The sequence below is a fragment of the Myiozetetes cayanensis genome, unplaced genomic scaffold (genome assembly GCF_022539395.1).
Source record: "Myiozetetes cayanensis isolate MyiCay16 unplaced genomic scaffold, myiCay2020 scf7, whole genome shotgun sequence".
Taxonomy (NCBI): Eukaryota; Metazoa; Chordata; class Aves; order Passeriformes; family Tyrannidae; genus Myiozetetes; species Myiozetetes cayanensis.
The window spans coordinates 15,240,739-15,262,412 of record NW_026087964.1 but is presented as its reverse complement, the minus strand read 5'-3'; the positions used below and the strand labels follow the sequence as shown (position 1 = coordinate 15,262,412).

The 21,674-nt window shown below is 43.6% G+C and overlaps 1 protein-coding gene across 1 annotated transcript; it reads left to right on the top strand.

The window, feature by feature from the left end:
* The first annotated feature begins 1,474 nt into the window (after window positions 1-1,474).
* Window positions 1,475-21,374, top strand: LGI2 (leucine rich repeat LGI family member 2). The gene is made up of 8 exons (XM_050338234.1): window positions 1,475-1,688; window positions 1,787-1,858; window positions 4,768-4,839; window positions 7,996-8,067; window positions 8,567-8,638; window positions 9,737-9,906; window positions 14,644-14,808; window positions 17,376-21,374. The coding sequence occupies exons 1-8, from the start codon at window positions 1,513-1,515 to the stop codon at window positions 18,191-18,193; spliced, it is 1,617 nt and encodes a 538-aa protein (XP_050194191.1). The 5' UTR covers window positions 1,475-1,512; the 3' UTR covers window positions 18,194-21,374.
* Window positions 21,375-21,674: the final 300 nt, after the last annotated feature.

Here is a 21,674-nt window from a genome sequence, read left to right as displayed (position 1 = left end):
CAAGGGAAAGAAAACTGGGACTAACACTGACCTCAAACAATTTTTCTGCCTTGTTTCTGCCTAATCAGGTGATAAATGAATTAACCCATTAACTCAGGTGTTGCTCATGCATTCTGAATTTTTGCCTGCTGGAGGGATTGTGTATAAGTGGAGATGAAGATACCTGGATCTGCTCAGCATGAAGAAGAGGAGACTCTCTGCTGTTTTCAATCACCTAACGGGAGGCTTTGTTGGAGCTGTGTGGGTAGTGGAGAGGGCAGCAGGCACAAGCTGCAGTTGTGGAAACTGTCACCAGATTTGTGCAACTGGACTATGCAAACCAAGGAGAGAGACTTGGAGAATAGAAAAAGTTACTAGAGTTACAAAGAGTAATTCTGTGATGTTACAACACAAGTAACTTGTACCACAAAGTTCCAAGAGGAATTCTTTTATTGATGTTCACGATATTGGGGCCCCACAAGTGTGGTTTTACACACAGTTCTGAAACCTTTTGAGCATTCAGGTACAACAGGATTCAATTAATCGGTACTTAACACACACATACTACCTCAAAGCAAATGTAATTGTGTAGTGTTTTCAACCATCTGCTTCTTTCATGATCTAGACATCCCTGGAGTTGGTCTCAGAACCACAGAATCAGTAAGGTTGGAAAAGACCTCTAAGAGCATTAAGTCCAGTCATTAACCCTGCACTGCCAGATCCACCACTAAACCATGTCCTTAAGCACCACACCGACACATTAGGCTGCCCAGTGAAGTTATGGATAGCCCATCCTTGGAAGTGTTTAAGGCCAGGCTGGATGGAGCTTTGAGTCATCTGGTCTAGTGGAAGGTGTCCCTGTCTGTGTCAGAGGATTTGGAACTAGATGATATTTAAGGTCCCTTCCAACCCAGGCCATTCCATGATTTTATGATTCCATGAGTTTTTGATCACATGCACACAGGGCCACCTGTTCTAGCACCTAACCATCCTTCCAGTAAAGAAATTTTTCCTAATATCCAATCTTAACCTCTCTTGCTGCAACTTGAGGCCATTTCCTCTCGTCCTGTCACTTGCTAACTGGGAGAAGAGACTACACCCATCTCTCTACAACTAACTGAAAGGAGGTGGTAGTAAGAGATAAATCCCTCCCGAGCCTCCTTTTCTCCAGGTTAAACACCCCCTTCCCCCCACTCCCCAGGTCCCTCAGCCGCTCCCCAGCAGGCTTGTGCTCAAAACCCTCCACCAGCCTCGTTGCCCTTCCCTGGGCACGCTCCAGCACCTCAGTTCTCCCCACCCCTACTTTTTGGGGTAGCATCACTCGGGAGCCACCAGCGGGGGCCACCCTCGCTTTGCCGGGAGGCGGAGGGCGAAGGTGTCCCCGCCCGCCGGGACCCCCCCTGCGCGTCCCGGCGCCGCAGCGGAGGCGGCGCCGCGCTGATGTCAGGGATCGGCGGGAGGCGGCAGGGATCGGCGGGAGGCGGCAGGGAGCGGGAGGCGGCAGGAGCGGCGGGCGGGCAGCGGCCGTGCGGGATGGCGGTGCCGCTGCGGATCCTGTCCGCGCTCTGCACCGCCGCGCTCGTCCTGCCGCCCGCCGCCCCGCGCAGGGCCCCGCGCTGCGGGCCGCCCTGCAGCTGCTGGCGGGAGTCCGCGCTCTGCGTGGGGGCCGCGGGCGCGCCGCGCAGCCTGCCCGCCGGCCTGGGCTCCCTGTGAGTGCGGGGCAACGCGGGGCAAGGGAGGAGGAGGAGGAGGGATGATGGAGGGGTGCGGGGCCGTCCCGCCTGATGGGTAGCATCTCTTTTTCCAGGAGCCTGGTCAACGGGACCTTCTCCGAAGTGAAGGACAGGATGTTTTCCCACCTGCCCTCCCTGCAGCTGCTGTAAGTATGGCACTGGAAAGGAGCACGGCCAAGTAGCACTTCGCCCATTTCTCCTAGAGTCCCTTTAAGCATAGAGCCCTCCCGTTTCTCCTAAATAGAGTCCCATTCCCTTGTAAAAAAGGGAGGTAACAGCTAAATCCCCTGCTTGCACAGTCCCCCAATGTAGCTGCCGTTTCATAACAGGGATGCATTTTCCGCTCATAAACTACTTCGTAAAATGTGTATTTAGCTACTGAAGTAGGGCAGAATGTTTTCTGATGCCCTAAGTTTCTCTTTTTTTAACTTCAGCTTTAAATAGTTTAGGGCTGAGTTTTCCTCTCTGGAGTCATGTGGTGGCTCTAACTCCTGCTCACTTTATGCCAGGGAGTCTGACAGCGGCTTTGGGATGTTGCAGGCACGATGGGGCAAGCAGAGGCTGCCGGGACGCACTTCAGAGGGAAGCCTCTGTGTGTGAAGTGCTGGTGTCCGCAGCGTGACTCTGCTTCAGTATCCAGTTTGGAGGGTGGTCCCTTGGATGCCTTCTGACCCAGTGGTCCACTGTCCCAGGAGACAGTGGTCCTGCTCCCGAACTCTGCAGCCTTCCCTCCTTCCTGTCCTCGGGCAAGTCCCATCGCAGTGCCCGTGTTGTAGTTAGGTGCGTGCCTGAAGCTCGAGGAGCTTACCCAAGCTTGCTTAATTTAGCTGTCCTGGGAGGCAGTAGCAGGGAAGGTACAGAGACACAGACTGCGGTACAACCCCCCTGGGGAACCTGGGTACTCGTTTCTCTGGTAGTCTGCAGCAAAGCTGAGCTGCAGCCTGTGCCCTGCCTAGCCCAGTGTAGGCTGCCAGGAACGCCTGGGTACCAAGCAGACTCTCCATGCCTCCCCCAGCCCCCCGCCAAGGACTGGCTTACCCCCCAGGCAGGGACACACTGCAAGGAAAAATTCAGCAAAAATATCTGAAGCCTTCCAGAAACCTAGGCTGAGTGCTTCCCACAGAGCTAGATGTTAAAACTGGTCTTAGCAAGAGGTGCCCAAAAGGCATCTGGTAGCATCATGGCCAGCCTCTTCTCCTTGGGCACCCCACCTTGTTTGACTCAAAGGCCTATCTCACTACTAGGGGCTGCAGCACCCCTTGCAAAGTGCTGGGGAGAAGTGGGCAAAGCAAGGGCTGAAAACATCCTTTATTGTGACGTCAATCCCAAAAGCATTTTTGTGAGATTTGGGGATCAGTGCAGAGCCCTGAGCAGAGGGCAGGAGGACTTTGCCCATGGGTGGATAGGGATAAACAAACAGCTGTGCTCCCTGGGAAGAAAAGAGAGGAATCCCAGGGTGGGTTAAGAGAAACTGTGGGTGGAAAATTAGAGATGGGGAGAATCTGGCTTTTTTTGGACGGTGGTATTAGGAAGAGTCAGGAAGAGCAGAAGAAAGTTGTCCCTTTTCCTTAGCTGTAGTAGATTTCCAGGAGCAGATGTTGGGGTGAGGGCAATGGTGGAGAGAAGTCAGTTGTTGAGGAAGTCAGAAGTCATGTCACTTTATGTGGTAAGTCAGATGTGGCAGCAAGAGGGTTTTGTCACCATCATGACTGCCTTGGGCCCTGACAAATTCTGTCAGTTAGTGTAATTTGTGGCTATTCCCTTAAACATGAGAAAAAATACTGATTAAATGGCAAAAGAGCTGCATGCATAATTGAGCACTTGGGCACCTCAGGACAATGTCTTCTGTGGCAGTGGTCATGGTAAAATAGCGACACAAGGATTTATTTTTGATGGCAGTCTGCATCTTTGTCAGATTTCTTTGGGATAATTTAAGAAGCATTTGTCTAGCATTAGCATACTATCCAAGGACCACAGGGAAAGTTTGCATTTCATGTTCATTAGTCTTCTAAATTAATTTTAGTAAAATGCCTAAAACCATACAGGAAGAGGATTAATAAGTTGCTCTAATAAAGCCATTAGTGGAGACATGTTCATTCATAGCCAAAAATTCTTAGATTTTCCAAAAATTATTTCTTTTGAGTAGCATTCATTTTTTAGACCAAATAAGAAGTTTTGCTATTTTCTCAAAAGGAAATCACTCTCTGTGCCTTTGAACATCAACACTGGAAATACTCCACTGTTGTACTTTGATACAGCAAGGAAGGAACTTTGCTGGCAAAGCCTCTGGAGCATCCTCCTCCCCGACCGCCTTGTCCTGGTTCAGGTGACAGCCACTCTGGTGCAGCTCTGAAACGTTTTGTTCCTGAAGTTCACACAGAAGGAGGGCAAGGCAGTGCCTGCAGGAGGCAGCACCACTGCTCCTCCACACCACCTGTGAACACAGGGCTTTGCTTTGTCAGCATAGCAGGACTCTCTGTCTCTGGTGGTTTAGGTATGTCTCTGTTTCCAGCTGATAAACTGGCTGCTGTCCTCCCACACCGTGGGCTGTACCCCTGTCTGCAGGTCAGGCTTGGAGCATCTCCCTGGGAGCACAAAATAAGTGAGCACTGACCCACTGCGACTGCACAGATGAGAGCTGGTGCTGGGGCTTCTGAGCTTATGATTGGTGCTGAGATGGTCTTAAAAGTTGTTGTGGTTGGGGCAAGAGGGGTGGTAAACATCTGGTGTCCACACTCAGCAGACTTGCCATCTCATAATGGCTTGTCCTGCTCAGGGGACCACAGAGTTGAGGACAAGGTTGCATTCAGCCAAGGTCAGTGGCACAGTGAGCATTTTCCTGGGGAGCAGTGGACATTAACTGCCATCACATAATGCCTTTCATTTTTGTTTTTTTTAATAGACCATTCCACAGTATTTTATGTGTTCTGCATTGGTGGGGCAATATGGGCTCAAGTCAGTAAGATTAGTTTGGTCATGGGCAATAAACACAACGGGCATAATCTAGTGTGTCAGGTTTTAAGGTGCTTTCCTAACGCCTACTGTCCATTTTCAGCTTGCTGAACTCCAACTCCTTCACTATTATACGAGATGATGCCTTTGCTGGTCTCTTCCATCTAGAATACCTGTAAGTTTGGTACTTTATGTCCCTTTTAAATAAAGATATTTTGATAAGTTGCCAAGGCTCCTGCTGTGGAGTGTTGGTCTTTATGGTGATTCCCAAGAGCAGGGGAGATGAGGGATTTGTGTTTCACTCCTGTGCAAATGTTCTTTACAGTGGCTCATGATTTTTCAAAGGTTACAGTGCATTTTTAAAAGATACCATGAATGCAAGGTGTCTCTGTGCAATTACAGCACACCAAAAAGGCATTGTTAGCAAGAGCTTGTCTTGGCTTTCCAGAACAGTGCCATCACTGCCAAGGGGATTTGAACCTCAGACAAGAGATGGGAAAGCCTGTCCTGACCTGCAGGCAGCCTGAAAAAGAATTGCAGAGTATCTGTGTACCGCCCAGAGCAACCTTGGTTACCATCCTCCTTCTCTTCCCCCAACTTTCTTCTCCAACTTTACCTTTTTTCTGATATCCCATTTAATGCCCATGTCATTTATGTTTGTATAATAATTAATTATAAATACATAAATATGTCATACAACATAAATTATTGTAATTCTTTATATTATTATTTAAATTTATTTGAATCTCCTTTTGTTTGCATAGTTCACTTTCATTTTTTACATTACTTTTATTTCCTGATCCTTTTTTTTTTGTTTATTTTTAGTTCACCCCTTTTTCTTTAAAAAAAAAGTATTAACCCTACTACAAGGTTGTCTTCCCCCAAGGTTGTCGTACTCCAAAGGACTGGCCTTTCTGTGTGTTACTGGATATGAGCTGGTGTGTTTGAAACTATGAATACAACCTCAAAAAAATTCACCTTTCCACTCTGAAAGGTAGCTGTGGAAAGCATTTGTCCTTTTCTAAAGACAAACTGATGCTGATAAAACTGACTCTTGCTAAAGTCTTGCAGACAAATAGATATTAAAGTTAGGTATATTCAGGGTTAATAGTCTGATAAATGTGGAGCAGCCACCAATGGAATTTGCAGACCAAGAAATAGAGGATAATGGTAAATGGTGTATGCTAAAATCCGTGATTCAGCTACAGCTGGATTTTTCAGATAGGAAGTTATTTAAGTATTCTCTTTTCCTTGTGTCTATAGGAAAAAAATTATTTGCTGTATGTTTGTAAAAAGGAAGAATAACATTTTTATGTTGTATCATTAATTACTTATTTTTAAATGCTGATGAGCTTGTCCCTGCAGTTGTGGTAGTTGCACTGGTGACTGCAGCCAGATCCTTGTCCTAAAGAAATGTCCTACTCTCCTCCCCTGATCAAATGGGAAATCTCTGTCCCTAGTCACCAGGGGACAGGGACCAAGCCAAGGAGCAGGATGAAGATTGGTAAAGCCTTAGAGTTTCAAATTACTTTAGCAGCTGAACGAGTGGTCTCGGGTACTGGTTGTGGTTGCCCTTCCTGCCAAGTCCATAGAGCTCTTCCTAGCAAATCTCCCCTCCACCTTTTGGGAACTGGCTGTGAGTAGCTTTTCTCTGTGGTTTGTTTTTTTGGCCATGCAGCCAGTAAGACTATTACAGCTTCCATAACTCACATCTCTTAGTTACCAGGGATCAGACCTTGTGGAACAAGGAAACCTCACTGGCAAACAAGAATGACAAGTGTCTCTGTGTACAAAGCAAAGTCTGGATGAAGAACAGCTGGGGAACACGCACAGCAGATACCTACATATGTATCTCCAGCTGTGTCCTGCTGCACTTGCAGCACTGATAATGGCGTTCAATGCACCCTTAAACTAACTGACTCTCTGTACCGAGTCTGGGTAAAACAGGACTGGTAAAGATGGGAGCTTTAAAGAGTGGTGTTCCCAGGGTAGCACCTCTTGGAGGCCAGCTTTGGTGACTCACAAATCCGGCAGATTACTGAGCCCAAATTTGCATCATCTTGCTGCACCGTTTGCAGTGAAGCCTTGTGTGTTTGCACAGACTGGCGAGCTGGCGCTGTGCAGGGATGCCAGGTGCCAGTGAGGGTGTCAGGAGGCAGTGTGGCTCTCTGCTCTGCGGATTGAATTCATGCCCCCAGACAGCCTCGTAATGGCTGACCCTCTTCTGACACTCTCTACCCAGACACAGCACCTTCTCATCCAGTCAGGGTTCCAGTCACTTTGGGAAGGATCTTGGCTACATCTGAACTGCAGAGACAAGAGCACTTGCCATCTCCTGTATTCCCATCTTGACTCTCTCAAGAAGAGACCTTGTCTCGTAGCGTTTTTCCTGTAACTTCTCTGGAAGGCAAACAAGGATGCATAGGAGGAAGGGAGGCACTTTTATCTCATCAAATCTTTTATAAAGTCAGCATGCAGTTGTCTTCATCCAGGTACAGCTGTACCAAGCAATATCTTGATGGCCACCTGGCTGCAATTGCTTTGCTGGGCTGATGGTGTATTTAGGGATGCGTCCTTAAGTGCTCAGGGGTCAAGATGCTCAAATATCAGCTCTTTCTTTAAATGCTGACGTGCAGTCAGGAGGAGCAGCGTGCTCCTGGAATCGATATGTGCCTGTCATTATTCCCTCAGCCCATGGGGCCGTGACTGGTGTGCAGCTGGGCACCCTGCAGAGGTGATGTCCCAGCTGGAGAGAGCTGAACTGCGGCAGCCAGGAACAAAACCAAGGCAGTGGTTTTGCAGACATTGGATGACTGCAGATCCAGTCACAGCTGTGTGGGTGTGGAGGTGGCACTGTACATGCAGCCACGGGAGCTCCCCATCAGTGCTGATCTGCAGCCTGAGCAGCCCTAGCACCTCTGTGCTGCCCTGTGGTTTTAAAAGGCAGGTGATTTGTGAGAGCCAGGTAGGACTTTAGCTTCTAAAGCCCATCTCAGGAGCCCCTTCTGTGCAGGTCTCTTGCCTCACACAAGCACATCCCAGGAGGATTAACCAGCAGGAATAATTTTTTTTTGCCTTGTTCACTTTGTTCCTTTTCTGCTGGATGTTTGTGTTTATGTGCTGTCCCTTGTGCTGCCTGGTACTTGCATCATTCCTTACAGTCTGCCCAGGGAAAGGGGATAAAAAGAAGTTAGCAGCTCCACTGAAACTTCTTTCAGTCTGAAGGAGCTGCCCAGGAACCTGATGAATTTGGCAACCATAGCTTAAAGCACTGGTGATGCTAATAATAATGTTAATTAAAGTATTTTAAAATACTTTTTTTCCCCCCTAGATTCATTGAAGGAAACAAAATTGAAACCATTTCAAGAAATGCATTTCGTGGCCTTCGAGACCTGACTCACCTGTAAGTTATTTAACACTTGGTAGAGTAATTCCTACTTGAACAAAACTCCTCTGGTGGACCACTGCACTGAAAACCCCTCTTCCCTCTGTGTGTCAGCTTCCTCCTTCTGTCAACAACGTGCCTTTCATAAATAAAGAACTGTCCTTAAAGCAGTTCCTGCTGAGGCAGCACTGCAGCACGTCGGGGTGGGGTGCAGCTGGTACCCCCAGTGCTGGGCCGTGACTAACATTCCTCTTCTTTTCAGCATGCTCAGTGATTGCTCTGTGTGCTACATTTGCATTGGGGCAATAAAAAAGCTCTAAATATTTTACTTTTACGTGATCTTCGAGCAATCCCTATTCTTGAATGGGAATAATTAGCACCTGTTCCATGGTAACTACTAACAATGCCAGTGGCAGGACAGTACCAGATAATTAACAACCTGTAAGTGAGCTCAGACTTGGTAAGAGCACCCAGAAAAGAGATAGAAATGATACTAAGCTCTAACTTTTTTTTCTAGCTCTTTGGCCAATAACCACCTCAAAGCTCTGCCAAGGGATGTCTTCAGTGATTTAGATTCTTTAATTGAACTGTAAGTACTGAGAATCTTTCCATTGGGTGCTTGCTTCTGTCACTCTGCTGCTCTCAGTTCTAGGTTTCTGGGGTTGTGGTGCTGTATCTGGTATCTATATAGAAAAAAAAAAAGGTGTATTTTTTTGTTCTACCTTTTTTCATTTCATAATTATTTACTTGATAGGCTCCTCTAAAGTAACTCCTATTTCTTAAATCACTGCTGCTCCTCATGATGCTGTATATAGCTTGTGTCATTGTACTTCCTTCTGATATTTCATGTAAATTGTTTTTTAGGGAGAGGGAGACAATAAATTTTAAAACTACAGTTTCTCTGAACATTTTTCCCTGTTAATGTTGCATGCATTCCCTGAGATTATTTTAGTAAAAAGCATTAATTAAAAATAAAAAGCTGTTTTTTCTTGGTTTTGTGCAGTTGTAGCACGTTGCCAATATACTGTCAGTGTTAGCTTGTATAACTGAGCTGCTAGTCGGCTTCCCCTGTTTTTGGCCTGGCTTTCCCAAACAGCAAAGTATAATTGTAAGCCACAAAATTTGCCAAGGGATCGAAGAACAAGTGCAGTGTTGAAATTGCACATACATTAGTAGAGGGAGGTTAAATTGACTCTACATCAGCAGCGACTCAAACAATACAAGCCTTACATCCGCATTTTAATGTAACTCAGAAATGGTGCCAGCAAGGCCACTCTGTCAACCAGCAGTACTGGAACAGCTCAGTGAAGGAATGGGATTTATCCGTGTCAGCAGTAGGTGGTGTGAAGGAGGCTTGCAGCAGACAGCCTGACTGTCGGGATTTATTACATTACAGTCCTAATCCTATGGAAATTTATAAAAAAAGTAACTTTACACATGAATCACAGTGTTCTATTACTATGATTACAAGTGAGTGTAGACTGTAACAATTTTTCAAAAAACTCAGTGGAGAGCCCATATTAAGAGTCCAAATAAAACTTGAGAAACTTCCCTGTTCTCAGTTCAGAACAATTATTCAAGGACACTCAGATATTTTGAAATTCAGCATGTCAAGGTGATAACAGTTCTGTAGTGCTCATATTGCTATCAACCTTTTCAAATATGTTTATTTCTGTGTGTTTTTTAGAGATTTAAGGGGAAATAAATTTGAGTGTGACTGCAAAGCCAAGTGGTTGTTTTTGTGGTTAAAGATGACAAATTCCACTGTTTCTGATGTCCTGTGTATTGGTCCAGCAGAATATCAGGATAAGAAGTTAAATGATGTGACAAGTTTTGATTATGAATGCACCACTACAGGTATTCAGAATGTATATTTCTAAGTGCACTACAAATGGTTAAATATCAGACATATAGACTATACCCTTTCGTTCTGTGAGCATGACCTGGGGGGAGGAAAGGGTTACATACAAAGCCCATCTGAGTACTAGAAAAAGTATAAAATGGGAAAATTACATTTCAAAGCCAAAGTAAGTACTGAGTTTTTATTTGGATTAAGTGATAATGGGAGAAGAGCTCTGACAATTTGTATTCCAAAAGACTTGATTATGACTCACTTTGTGGCTTAATTTTCATCACAGAATGCTTTCTATTATCTGGAATAAAGCCATATAGTTATGGCAGATGAGCTTCACAAAATCTCTGTATTTCACAAGAAAGCAATAAAAATAAGTTCAAAAATGTGGCTATATCTCTTATATTTATTTAATAAGCCACGACTCCTTAGCATCAAATGTGGTGGCAATAGTGCCTGCAGCTCTTCATGGAACTCCATTAAGCTGGAGAGAAATGTCCAATTATACTCTGACTACTGTCTTGTTTAGGATCTTCTCCTCTTTCTTAGGTAATGTAAAGCATGCTGAAGGAAGTGAAGAGAAATTTGCATGTGATTATGCTTATATTTTATGACCAAACAGCTGCAGTTACCTATCTTTAAATGTAGTCACATCATATAACTGAAAATATCAGCTGCGAGTATTGTTTTTCATCTTTTATGTATAGAATGTCAGCACTCTGCCTTTTTTCCACACAGTAGTATCAGAGGTGTTCAAGTTCTCATCTGTCATCAAGTCAGTCATCATTATTAAAAGATAACAGAAAAGTTGATTACTAGTAATGTGAAAAGAAGTTTCAGGAAAAGGTATGAAAGGTAATTCCATGGCATTATGTGAAGGAAAAGAGAATGAACTCAGAATTCAAAATTATGACAGAAGAGCAGCAGAGGCAAAGTGCAATAATCTGCTGCATACAAGGATGTCAAGCACAGGAGAGCAGTGAAGCTTAGAATGGTACCACAGTTACATTCCCATGTCTGCCAAATCACTGAGAGGCAACAGTACAAAGTAAAAGCAGGCTTTATTTCATTGCAATCTGGTTTAAAAGCACTAACAATGTGCAAGAACAAGCGTTACTGATCCTCAGACCTATACTGACCTACCTGCCCTCTTTCACCTTTTCGTACCTAGAAACTATAAAGTTGTTACAGGCAAAATTCACCCTTAACATTTGTCCCTTTGTCTGCCGTAAGGGAAATTACACCGAGCATAAATCTAATTTCATGTGCTGTAGAGCTTTTGAGGACTGAAAGTGTTCTGTGGGGCAAGGATTGCCCAGCTGAATATTTGTTCAAATGCCATTGGAGAAGTGCTTCCACAGCACAGCAGAGAGCTGTCACGCACTGTTGTGTATGACCCTCGTTGTCTGCAGTATCAAGCCACTGCTGCCTTTTCCTTCTCTGCCATTGCCTCCCCTAGCTCCAAAGGGAGTGTACATATGCCCATATTCCCTCCTTGAGGGTTGATTAGTCAGATGCTCAGGCTTATACCGTATTCTGAAGTAAAGCAACATATGCAGTAGGTGTATTCTCCTTTCCCAGTCAGTGACAGGAAGGGCTCTACAAACTTCTTTCATTCATGTTAGACTTTAGTATAGTGTTTCCCTCCTTTGCCAGGTGGGATCAGACTTTCAATCATTTCTGGTTTCCAGTACTCTGTGTCAAGTAAGACTGGATGTAGGATGTGGTAACAAAGCAGTTTGCTTGGTAAAATGTGCATCTTGTCGGCTCAGTCAGTTCATTGCATCAGCTGAACTGCTACAATGGTAACAGGAGGAGAGATGAAAAGAGGTGCTGCCAAATTTAAACAGAAAGAAAGGCAAAGAACAAAATGGTCCTGTTGCCTCTTCACAGAGAGGGTTATTCAGTGTTGGTGATCTGCACTTTTAACTCTTTTTTTGTGATAGCATCTGTCTTTTCCATTTCTCAGTGCTTGTATCATGTAAGCGGGTTAAGCCATTTCACTTCATTTCTTGTCTTTCTCCCACAGCAGTGTGTTAGGAGGCTGTGCTGTGGCTGTAAGCACCACAGGGGAATGTGTTAACTCACTTTCAGGAAACTGGTAAACAGATCTTGTGCTCCCACAGCCACTGGAAACAGGTTGTGTGCATGCCTGGGACTTTGCCCAGACCCTCAGGCAGGGATCATTTCACTGAGCTTTGGAAGCTTGTTTTCCACTTTCTTTAACTAGCTGGGACTGCCTTCTGGAGGTGGTCCTGTCTTTCCCCACTGGCTGGAAGTGAGGTAGTTTGCAAATTAATGGTACCTGCTCCGTAATTGCTCCTGTGCTGGAAATCTCCTGTGATGGGAGAAGGGAAGGGGTAGTTAATGTTCCCTGCTGGCATGCCCAGGTCCTGGGTAGCCTCACCTGGAGTAGAAGTCTCTACTGCAGGGAAAGGATGTGAGGAGAGTGGGACCGGTTCACAGGATGCAGTTTAGAAGCTGCTGCCCAAACACATCATCACTCCCACTTTTCCTTAGTGTCCTCCAGCGTCCTACCTGCATTCTCTCTCTGCCCACATCCGTGCTCCTGTGTGCGCTCAGCCAGAGCAGGGTCTGCCAGAAGAGAAATCAGCCCAATAAAACTGATGAGTCCCTCATCCATGACTCCCCATGCCTGTTCAGCTGCAGAGGGAGCAGAGGCGGAGTGAGCGACTGGAGGACAGGGGGACCATCCCATCCTCGGCAGCAGAAACCAGCATGAAAACCACGTCTTGAGACAGGGAGAGCAAAACTGTGCATGGAGTGGGAGAGAGGCACTGCAGCACAGAGGCAAAGTGGAGGCTGCATTCTCTTCCCTCTCCCATGCAGGAGATCCAGCTTGAAAGAGAAAAATGTTGGAAAAGAGCCCCCTCAACCCTATATTTACTATGCTAACTCTGTCTAGCATTAAAGCAAGGCATGTAGAACTAAATCAAGTCCCCAGGGCCTAAATTTTTGGCAAACCTGATGTGGCAACATCCTTTTACTGTGTAACCCTTTTCTACTTTAGAGTCTAGTATTTCCAGAAGGTGCCAAAATCAGTGTTTATTGGTTTTTACTGGTTATTTTAACTGATTTTGCTAGCTGTTTTTACATAGAGATTGGTTTGTTTCAATTCACAGATTTCTCCAAAGGGTTTCACAACTGTTCATGTTTCAAGACATGCCCTTTTTCAGGATTAGTTTTTTATTGGTTTTTTTTCTCAAGATTTTAAAAATATTTTTATTTTCTGTGACTCTATCTGCTATTGTTCCATCCTTTATCCATCTTTCACGATTGGTCAGTTACTTTTACTTTCTGCATACTTTGGTGTCGGTTTTCTCCAGTCCTTCTGGTTTCTCAGTGAGAATGAAGATAACTTTCCTGTTTGCCTGACAGCATTTATGAACCAAGCCCAAGCTCTATTTTTAACAGTCCCTCGAAGAATGAGGACTGTCATTTCTTTCGCAGCTGTAGAATCTGCTCTGTTTGTTTAATGGTAGTCATCTATCTTTATTCTCCAGAAGTGTAACTCCTCAAGGGCAAGGCTTTCAAGCATGCAGAAACAGAGGGTTCTTCATTCAGAAGCAATTATTTCATAATGCACCAAAATAAGGGACTCGAGTGAGGACTTAATTACCATTTCACCAAAATCCCTGGATGCTCAGGCCCTTCCAGCACAGGAGTGTGTGATGAAGGCACTGGAGCAAATAGAGCTTAAAACAAAGCAGTGTGTGGTTCTGCAGAGAAATACCATTGTAGCAGAAGATGCCTTTCCTTTTCTATGTATCTCTGTGCATACATTACTTCACCACAGGCATCCTGCCCCATTCTAGACCCAAGTGCTGGCTTTTTTTTGCCAGGTCTGCTACACCATGGGTCTTTTTCTGATGATGATGTTGCCCAGCTGTCAGGTCAAAGATCAAATTCAGACCCCAGTCTCCTTGCTTTGCCCCAGATTGGCTCTGTGCTGACTGCTGACTTACACCAGGTGACTTTTATAATTAAATCTACAAAGGCACTTAGGTTTTGAGGAAAAAACCCTTTAATTTTGGAGTTACACTCCTAATTTTCATGTGTTGCTCCAATTCCTCAGTCTAGGATAAGTTTTCCACTGGACAGTAATTCTCATGTTGGTTGTATTTTATGCCTAAACTACATTACAATGCCCCACAAAACATTGTGTTAACTGAGTTTTTTATTACACCATTTTGTCTATGGTCTAGATGAAATGGGGTTATCCCCAGGCAAACTTCAGATATCATTTCGCTTTCTGTCTGGTTTAGCATATCACAAATTGCTAGTGATTAAATTTGCACGACTTAAGAAGTTATTGGACTTCAGCTGGCAGTTGCCATCTCTCAGCATCAAAGTGATTCTGGCAAGGCCATTTCACTTGATGGGAAAGCCACTTCCAGCTGTGGGAAAACAGAATTTTCTTTCGATATCCTGATTTCAGTGATAGTAGCCAGCCTAGCAGGAAAATCTGATTTCTTTCAGTATTTACCTATTTGATCTCCTTGGCAACTATATTTTCTTAGGACAGTTTATGATACCTAAAGCAGGAGACACTTTTGCCTGTTGCTGCATGCCTAACGTGAGCATTGACACTTCCATGCTAGTGTTACACAAAATCCAGAGTATTTCACTCATTTTTCAGTGTAAATCATTATAATCAGCTACCACTTACTCTGTGTCTCCAGCAAGGATGTAACCTAACTGTTGTAAATGTATATTTCTAGATTTTGTTGTTCATCAGATTTTGCCCTACCAGTCCGTTTCAGTGGATACGTTCAACTCAAAGAATGATGTGTTTGTAGCCATTGCACAGCCCAGCATGGAGAACTGCATGGTGCTGGAGTGGGATCACATTGAAATGAATTTCAGGAGTTACGACAATATCACAGGTACAATGAACACTGGAATTCCAGTCACTGATGAACTGTTGGCATTTCACAAGGATGAGATTCATAGATGGCACTAGTTTGTTAGTTTTTGTCCTGAATCCCTATTGAATTTGGCCAATCAAAGTGTGTGATGTCTGGACGTGAGTGACTCCATGGAGTAGTGCATCTTGCTAATACATGCACATTTAACTTCACTGTGGCACACCAACTGGGCTTTTTTTGTCTGATCTTGTAAATTGTTCTGAAGGCACAAACACTTGCTGTGAATGTCACACCATGGCCCAGCTTAGCACTCACTGTCTCAATCCCACAGCAAGTCAAAGCAGAAGGTGAAGGAGCAGTTCCTCTTGCCAAAGTGCCTGTAAAACAGAATATAAAAATACTCTATTGCATGTAGAAAAAAATAGGTCTGAAGGATGCCTTTAGGGTGGCTTGGCCAGGAACCCAGCTGAAGAGGACATAGAAATATTTCAACCGTGGTTATTACCTAAAGAGATGTGCTGTAAAGCTTCCATGTTAACTTTCAATTTACAAACATGCACAATTATCATCCTGGACTGACTACTGATCAAAAAAAAAGCCCAGGTGAATGCCAGGTGATGTTCTAACGCTGATTTTCTAACAACTGTTCTGTCCCTAACCAACACTCATTGTGCTCAGTCACACCGTGACAGCAGGCACAGAGTCTTTAGAGCTGTTATCTGCTGCCTGATTTCCCAGCTGCTTCAAGTTAGTGGTTCTGAAGACTTGGGAGCTAAATTTATCATGGAGCATCCTTCCCTCCTGTTCCTTGTTACGTGCGATAGATTATTTTTTTACCTTACGTTTTGGGAAACAAAGAATATGATGTGTCCTTATCTGGTGTTGAATTCTACGAAGACAACAAGCGCTTACCTTCTCAGATAGCTGTGAGTGTCACTAAAAAAAGTTGACAAGACACTACCCCTCTGTCAGGAAGTGTTGGAAATGAAAAATGTTGCACTTCTAGGTTTCGTTGTGTTTTGGTAGCTTAGGGTGAAACATGTACCAGTGGATGTAAATTGAGAAGTCAACAGCCCAGAGAGAGCTACCCGAGCCCTAGAAAAACTCTGGAAATGAACTTGAGAGTTTGAGTCATTTGCAAAGGCAGCTGTCTTCCAGGCATATTTCATTTTCCTGTGAATTACTTGATCAGGAGATGTTTTTGCCAGGGACTTGAGTCCTAGCTCCACACCCAGAGAGCATGCCCAGGGTTGTTTTTCAAACAACCATCCCGTGTTCCTGGAAGGCCTGAGCTCTGCAATGTACATGAGCAAGTGATTTTTACCAGGGCACACAGGTCCATAAGGAGCGTCTTGCAGAGCCTGAAGAGTGTTTTGTAGAGCTCTGGAGCCAGCTATGTTCTCCACAGGGAATTCCATTATTATCTGTATGCTTGGCACTCGGGTATCTAAATGTAGCCCTTTACAACACAGGCTTATGGAGCTGAGCTAGTTGTCAAGGTTGCCTTTACAGTGAACATGCACGTTGCTGTCCTCTGCAAAAGGAGACAGGAGACAGCTGAAAGCTCTTCTAGACTTAATTTTGACTAAGTTAGACCAGAAGGAGCCTGGATGATCAGCTCAGGCATTGATGCCTGCACTGCAGATACCGTGTGGTAGTTGAGATGAAGGTGCTCACAGCGCTCCCACAGTGGGAGGGGGGCAGGTCATTCCAGACCAGCTGTGAAAGCCATGGGCAGGGGCCCAGCAATGGAGCCAGGGCAAGTCTGCTGTGGTGACTGACCAGGCAAACATCAGGAACTTATGCAGCTACAGTTCTACTTAAACTATGTGCTTCAGAGAGGAATTCCTCTCTTCTTCCAACAAAATCTGTCTTAATAGTCTGGTAGTTACTTTTTTGATGTGATTCTTGTGTAGTGTAACTTGACATTCTCAAAACAGACCGTAACCTGGATCTGATCTAATCTGGCAACTGCAATATTCCTAAATATTTCTAGTTTAACATAATCTCAGGAATACATAACAGAAACAACAGAGTTAGATTTATCTTTTTCATCCTGCTGTCAGGTGATATACCCACAAGATGCATCAATATTTCTATTTACAGTAGGAAAAAAGCTGACTCCAACTCTTCTGGAGCAAGAAAAATATGCAATATTTCATTCTTCTAGTTAAGCTGGAAAGACAGACATTCCAAGAATAAGAGAATTTCGGTTTTCTGATCAGCAACAAGACAATAACTCTAGTTATTTTTAAATAATAAAATTTAAATAGTTATTTTGGATATTAGAGGCCATGTGTTTGAACAAACAGAGAAATAAAAGGTATTTTGGATAAAAAGGAATTAGCATTTTATGATATATAGTACTTGCATACCTTGCAGGGTGTGACATTTGAAGTCATCTCTCCAGTTACTGGGAAGAAAAATGCATGAAAAGAAACTGTGATGGCATGTAACGGAAGACCAAATTATGAGATGGTGAAAGTTTAAAAAAGGGGAGGGGTGATTTGATAATCTCTCTGTGGCTTAGAGGGTGCTTTGTACTGTGATAATATACATGCCTTTTTTTTTCCTTTGATCAATAGGTCAGTCTATAGTGGGATGTAAAGCCATCCTTGTTGGTGACCAAGTCTTTGTGGTGGTGGCACAGCTCTTTGGTGGCTCACACATTTACAAGTATGATGAAAGCTGGACAAAGTTTGTCAAATTCCAGGATATCGAAGTGTCTCGCATTTCCAAGCCAAATGACATAGAGCTTTTTGAGATAGACAGTGAAATGTTTTTTGTCATAGCAGATAGCTCTAAAGCAGGTTTGTCAACAGTGTACAAGTGGAATAACAAAGGATTTTATTCATATCAGTCCCTTCATGAGTGGTTCAGGGACACAGATGCTGAGTTTCTCGATATAGATGGGAAATCGCATTTAATCCTCTCTAGCCGTGCCCAGGTTCCCATTATACTCCAGTGGAACAAAGCCTCCAAAAAGTTTGTCCCACACAGTGAAATCCCCAACATGGAAGACGTCCTGGCTGTGAAGAGTTTCAGGATGCAAGATAACCTATACATCACACTCACAAGATTCATTGGTGACTCCAGAGTTATGAAATGGAATAGCAAACAGTTTGTGGAGATACAGGCTCTTCCATCCCGAGGAGCCATGACGCTGCAGCCTTTCTCCTTCAAGAACAATTACTACCTAGCCTTGGGAAGTGACTATACCTTCTCCCAGATTTACCAGTGGGATGGTGAAAAGAAGATATTCAGATTATTTAAAGAAATCTATGTGCAAGCACCACGGTCTTTCACAGCTGTGTCAACAGATCGAAGAGATTTTTTCTTTGCCTCTAGTTTTAAAGGAAACACTCAAATATTTGAACATATCATCATTGACTTGAGTTTATGAAAAGCTGCTGGAGTGAAATTTATGTAGAATGACATTTATGCACAAAATAAACAAAAAGAGACCTTTCCAAAATCAGGGTGCACCTATGGAGTATGATGACATTTTCTGAACTTTTCAAACTTGCATATTAATCAGGGACTGCCTTTACTTGGTTACTGCATGACATGTCCATTTTATCCTTTTTCCAAGACACTTTGCAATCTGCACTCATTCGAAGAGCAATGCAGTGCATTAGGATTAATGTTGACATCTAAGAGAATGATCTAAATTTTATTTAGAAAACTATCTTGAATTGAACATCTCCTAGAAGAAAGTGAGGAGTAAGCCATACAAAGCATAGAAATTATCTTGACTCCTAAACTAACATGTTAGTAATGATTTTAATACTAGAGCCAGTTCTTCATGGTTATTGATGAATTGTAAAAACAAACAGGAACATTCCAGAATACATTTTATTTTGGTTTCTTGAGGTCTGTCTTTATGGTTCATAGTAAATCCGAAGCATCGTTTTAATTCATTTTAGACTGAAGAGGAAGTCAAAATCAATTGCCATTTTTCTTCCATTATTCACTTTTTCAGCATTAAAATGTGCATAACAAGTAGCCCAGCCCACAGTAACTGGGTAGCCAGGAAGAGTGTGTCACTTCCAGACTATGAGGTCTTAACAAGTTAATATAGACAGAAAATACCAGAGGTCTGCACGGTGCCGTGAATGAATCCACCCTCTGCTTTAATAGGTATTGCAGAAATCCATCCTAATTTATACTTTTCCTGGTGATCCCAAAAGATTCTGGGTGTTTTAACATGTTATGCTGTTGTGACCTCTCATTCCAGAAGGCAAACCTTAAGCTTAGCCTGAAACACATATCTGCATTTACACAGTCCATGTTGTAGCTCATTTGTGCACAATGAGATGATTTATTCTCTAGTGTTTTCCCCCAGCACAGCTCACAAGCAATAAATTCAGGTTTGGGTCATCACAAGCTGCATTTGGGGAATCCTCCTTCTGGCTCAAGTATAACTGGGACTTCAGTATCTCTGATTCATTTGAAACCAAGGCAGTTGGAGCTGTTTCAGGCTAGAGCTAACCCTGTCTCTGAGAAGGATTTCCACTTGGTGGGTCCAGATTTTTGCCAGGTTGCCAATTCATTGACAGTTAAACAGGAGAATGTGGACAGACTGTACTTCTTTCGTGTTTTGGGTGATTACAGACCAAGGCATTCAGTTATCCTAAATAAGGCAGTCCTGGCATGTAGAGTCTCTCTCAGGATAACAGCAAGGGACTGTTGTCTTGGAAAGGCCCTTCACCATCCTTATCCAACAAAATTTTGTATTAGAGCTCTTGTTTGTTCAATTACACGATATGTTTCTTTAAGTTTTCATACCACTTAGCATTCTAGGTTGTTTCATCGTGTCTTGTTGTTGCACTGCTGCCTTGGATAACAGGGAGGCTTTGTGTAAAGCAGGGGGAGCAAAGGAAACTGTCCTTTATTCCTTCACACTCAGGGCTATCTCACTGTCCCTCTGCTGAATGAGCTTCACATTTTTCCCCTGGACATGTGAAACGTGGCCTATTATCACAAATAGACATGTTCTCATAGGTGTTCTGATATCCAAGGTGTGAAGTTTGCTGCAGAAGGGGATTATGTATAAGGGCTCCCGTGAGGAGTCATAACCTACAAGTGACCTGGCATATTACAGTCCTCCCCAACTTTTGCCTCTCTGCTATGAAATAAAGTTATTACTGGCCTGTCAGAGACATAACTCATTCTGTTTCTAAATTACGTGCTAGTTTTTTTTGCTGCAGAGGTGGTTTCGATTTTAACTACACTGGCACCCTAGCCCATCTAGCCCTCTGAAGTATTGAGCACTGCCCTCCAAATCCCAATGCAGTGTCAGTCCCAGTGGTTCAATCAGACCAGTAGATGCAAACAAACCATTTGCAGTAGGTTTTAGCAATACCTTTCCTGAGATTAAGCAAGAAAACAAAGATATTCCCTTGCAGGGAATGCAACTTCTAACCGTGTTACCAGTTTACATTTTAAAGTGGATATGACTGGCAAGCAGTGTTCATTTAATCTGTGTTGTGGGAAAGTATTTTGTGTTCCTTTTCTATTGAGCATCCAAGCTTAAATAGAGTTAGATATTCTGATGAGGGGGGCATTTCTCAGTGCACCAGCACTTGCTTTTAGGGCTCACTCTGAGTACCAGTCACTCAGCAAGGGGCATCAGTCAGAGCGGAAAGCTAGTTTAGAGAAATTGGATCCTGGCATTTTTAACTTGAAGGGAAGCAAGAGGATGGTGGAAAAGGGCTTGTGTATTGAATACGAGAAGACTGTACTCTTTCAAGAGCCAAGGGGATTTTGAGACTTGGCTATCAAGTTGAATTAAATTAAAATGGTCTCTGCAGAGACTGGCTTAATAAAGAGGATAAAGTGATCCACAGGAGTCTAGCTCGTTCACATGGGACCAGGAGAAGAGAGTGAGGGAAATGAATTCTGCTGGCAGGCTGCCGCTTCTCTGAGTAGCTCTGTTGGTTGGTCAGAAAGCCCAGCTCAGCATCCCTCACGGCCTCAGGAGGAGCCTGGAGTCAGACACTGGCCTGCCTGCTCTGCAGAGTTCGTGCACAGGAGGTCAAAGAAGCTAAGAGGGAGGACAAAAAGCACCAGTTGATAAAGAAAAGGTTACAGTACTTTTCACAGGATTAAACGAAGGCAGGATCTCAAAAAGAGCCTTGGTCTGCTCTTCCTGCTCCCAAGGAAAAGCTGCAGGATGCAGCCATAACAACAGAAATCACTAATCATTGAAAATACTTTGCCTTTCCAAATGCAGCAGCGGGATTGTCTCCATGGCCTATATTCTGTAATAGAAATTGTTTTGAATAGTAAATAAAATATACATATCCATAATTCATTGCAACTGTTAGACCATCAAGACAGTGAGAAAAGATAACAGAACATGCCAACTGACAATTTTTAATATATTCTAAAATACATAAATCTATGTAAAGAACAGTAGTTTATATAAGCATCAATTTAATATGTGCTAGCTACAGCGGGAGCATTTTAAGGCTGTACATACTTTGAGCTTTTTTTAGTAAAGAGGAGCTGATGCAATCTATGCTGCTGACATGTGTATGTACTCTTTCAGTATATGAATAAAATGTAGTTAATGAGACTAATATTGGTGTGTCATGCGTGTTAAAATATCCACGTTGTGAAGACCCACAGTGCCAGAGGAACGGACAAGGTGCAATCTTCTACTTCTCTGCCTGAAGGAGTTCGGACCTCCGAGGTTTTGCTGTTCACCGACTTTCCCCTTCACTCTTTCCTTACACCCCATCTAGTGTTAGCAAGTATGTAATGCAGCTATTGCTGAGATTTTGGGTTTGTAATAAGCTCGGTTCCTTTCTTAGCACAAAACTGAGATCTTAAATTTCAAAATAATTTTTAAAAATTCTTAAGATGTATAAGTGGATTTC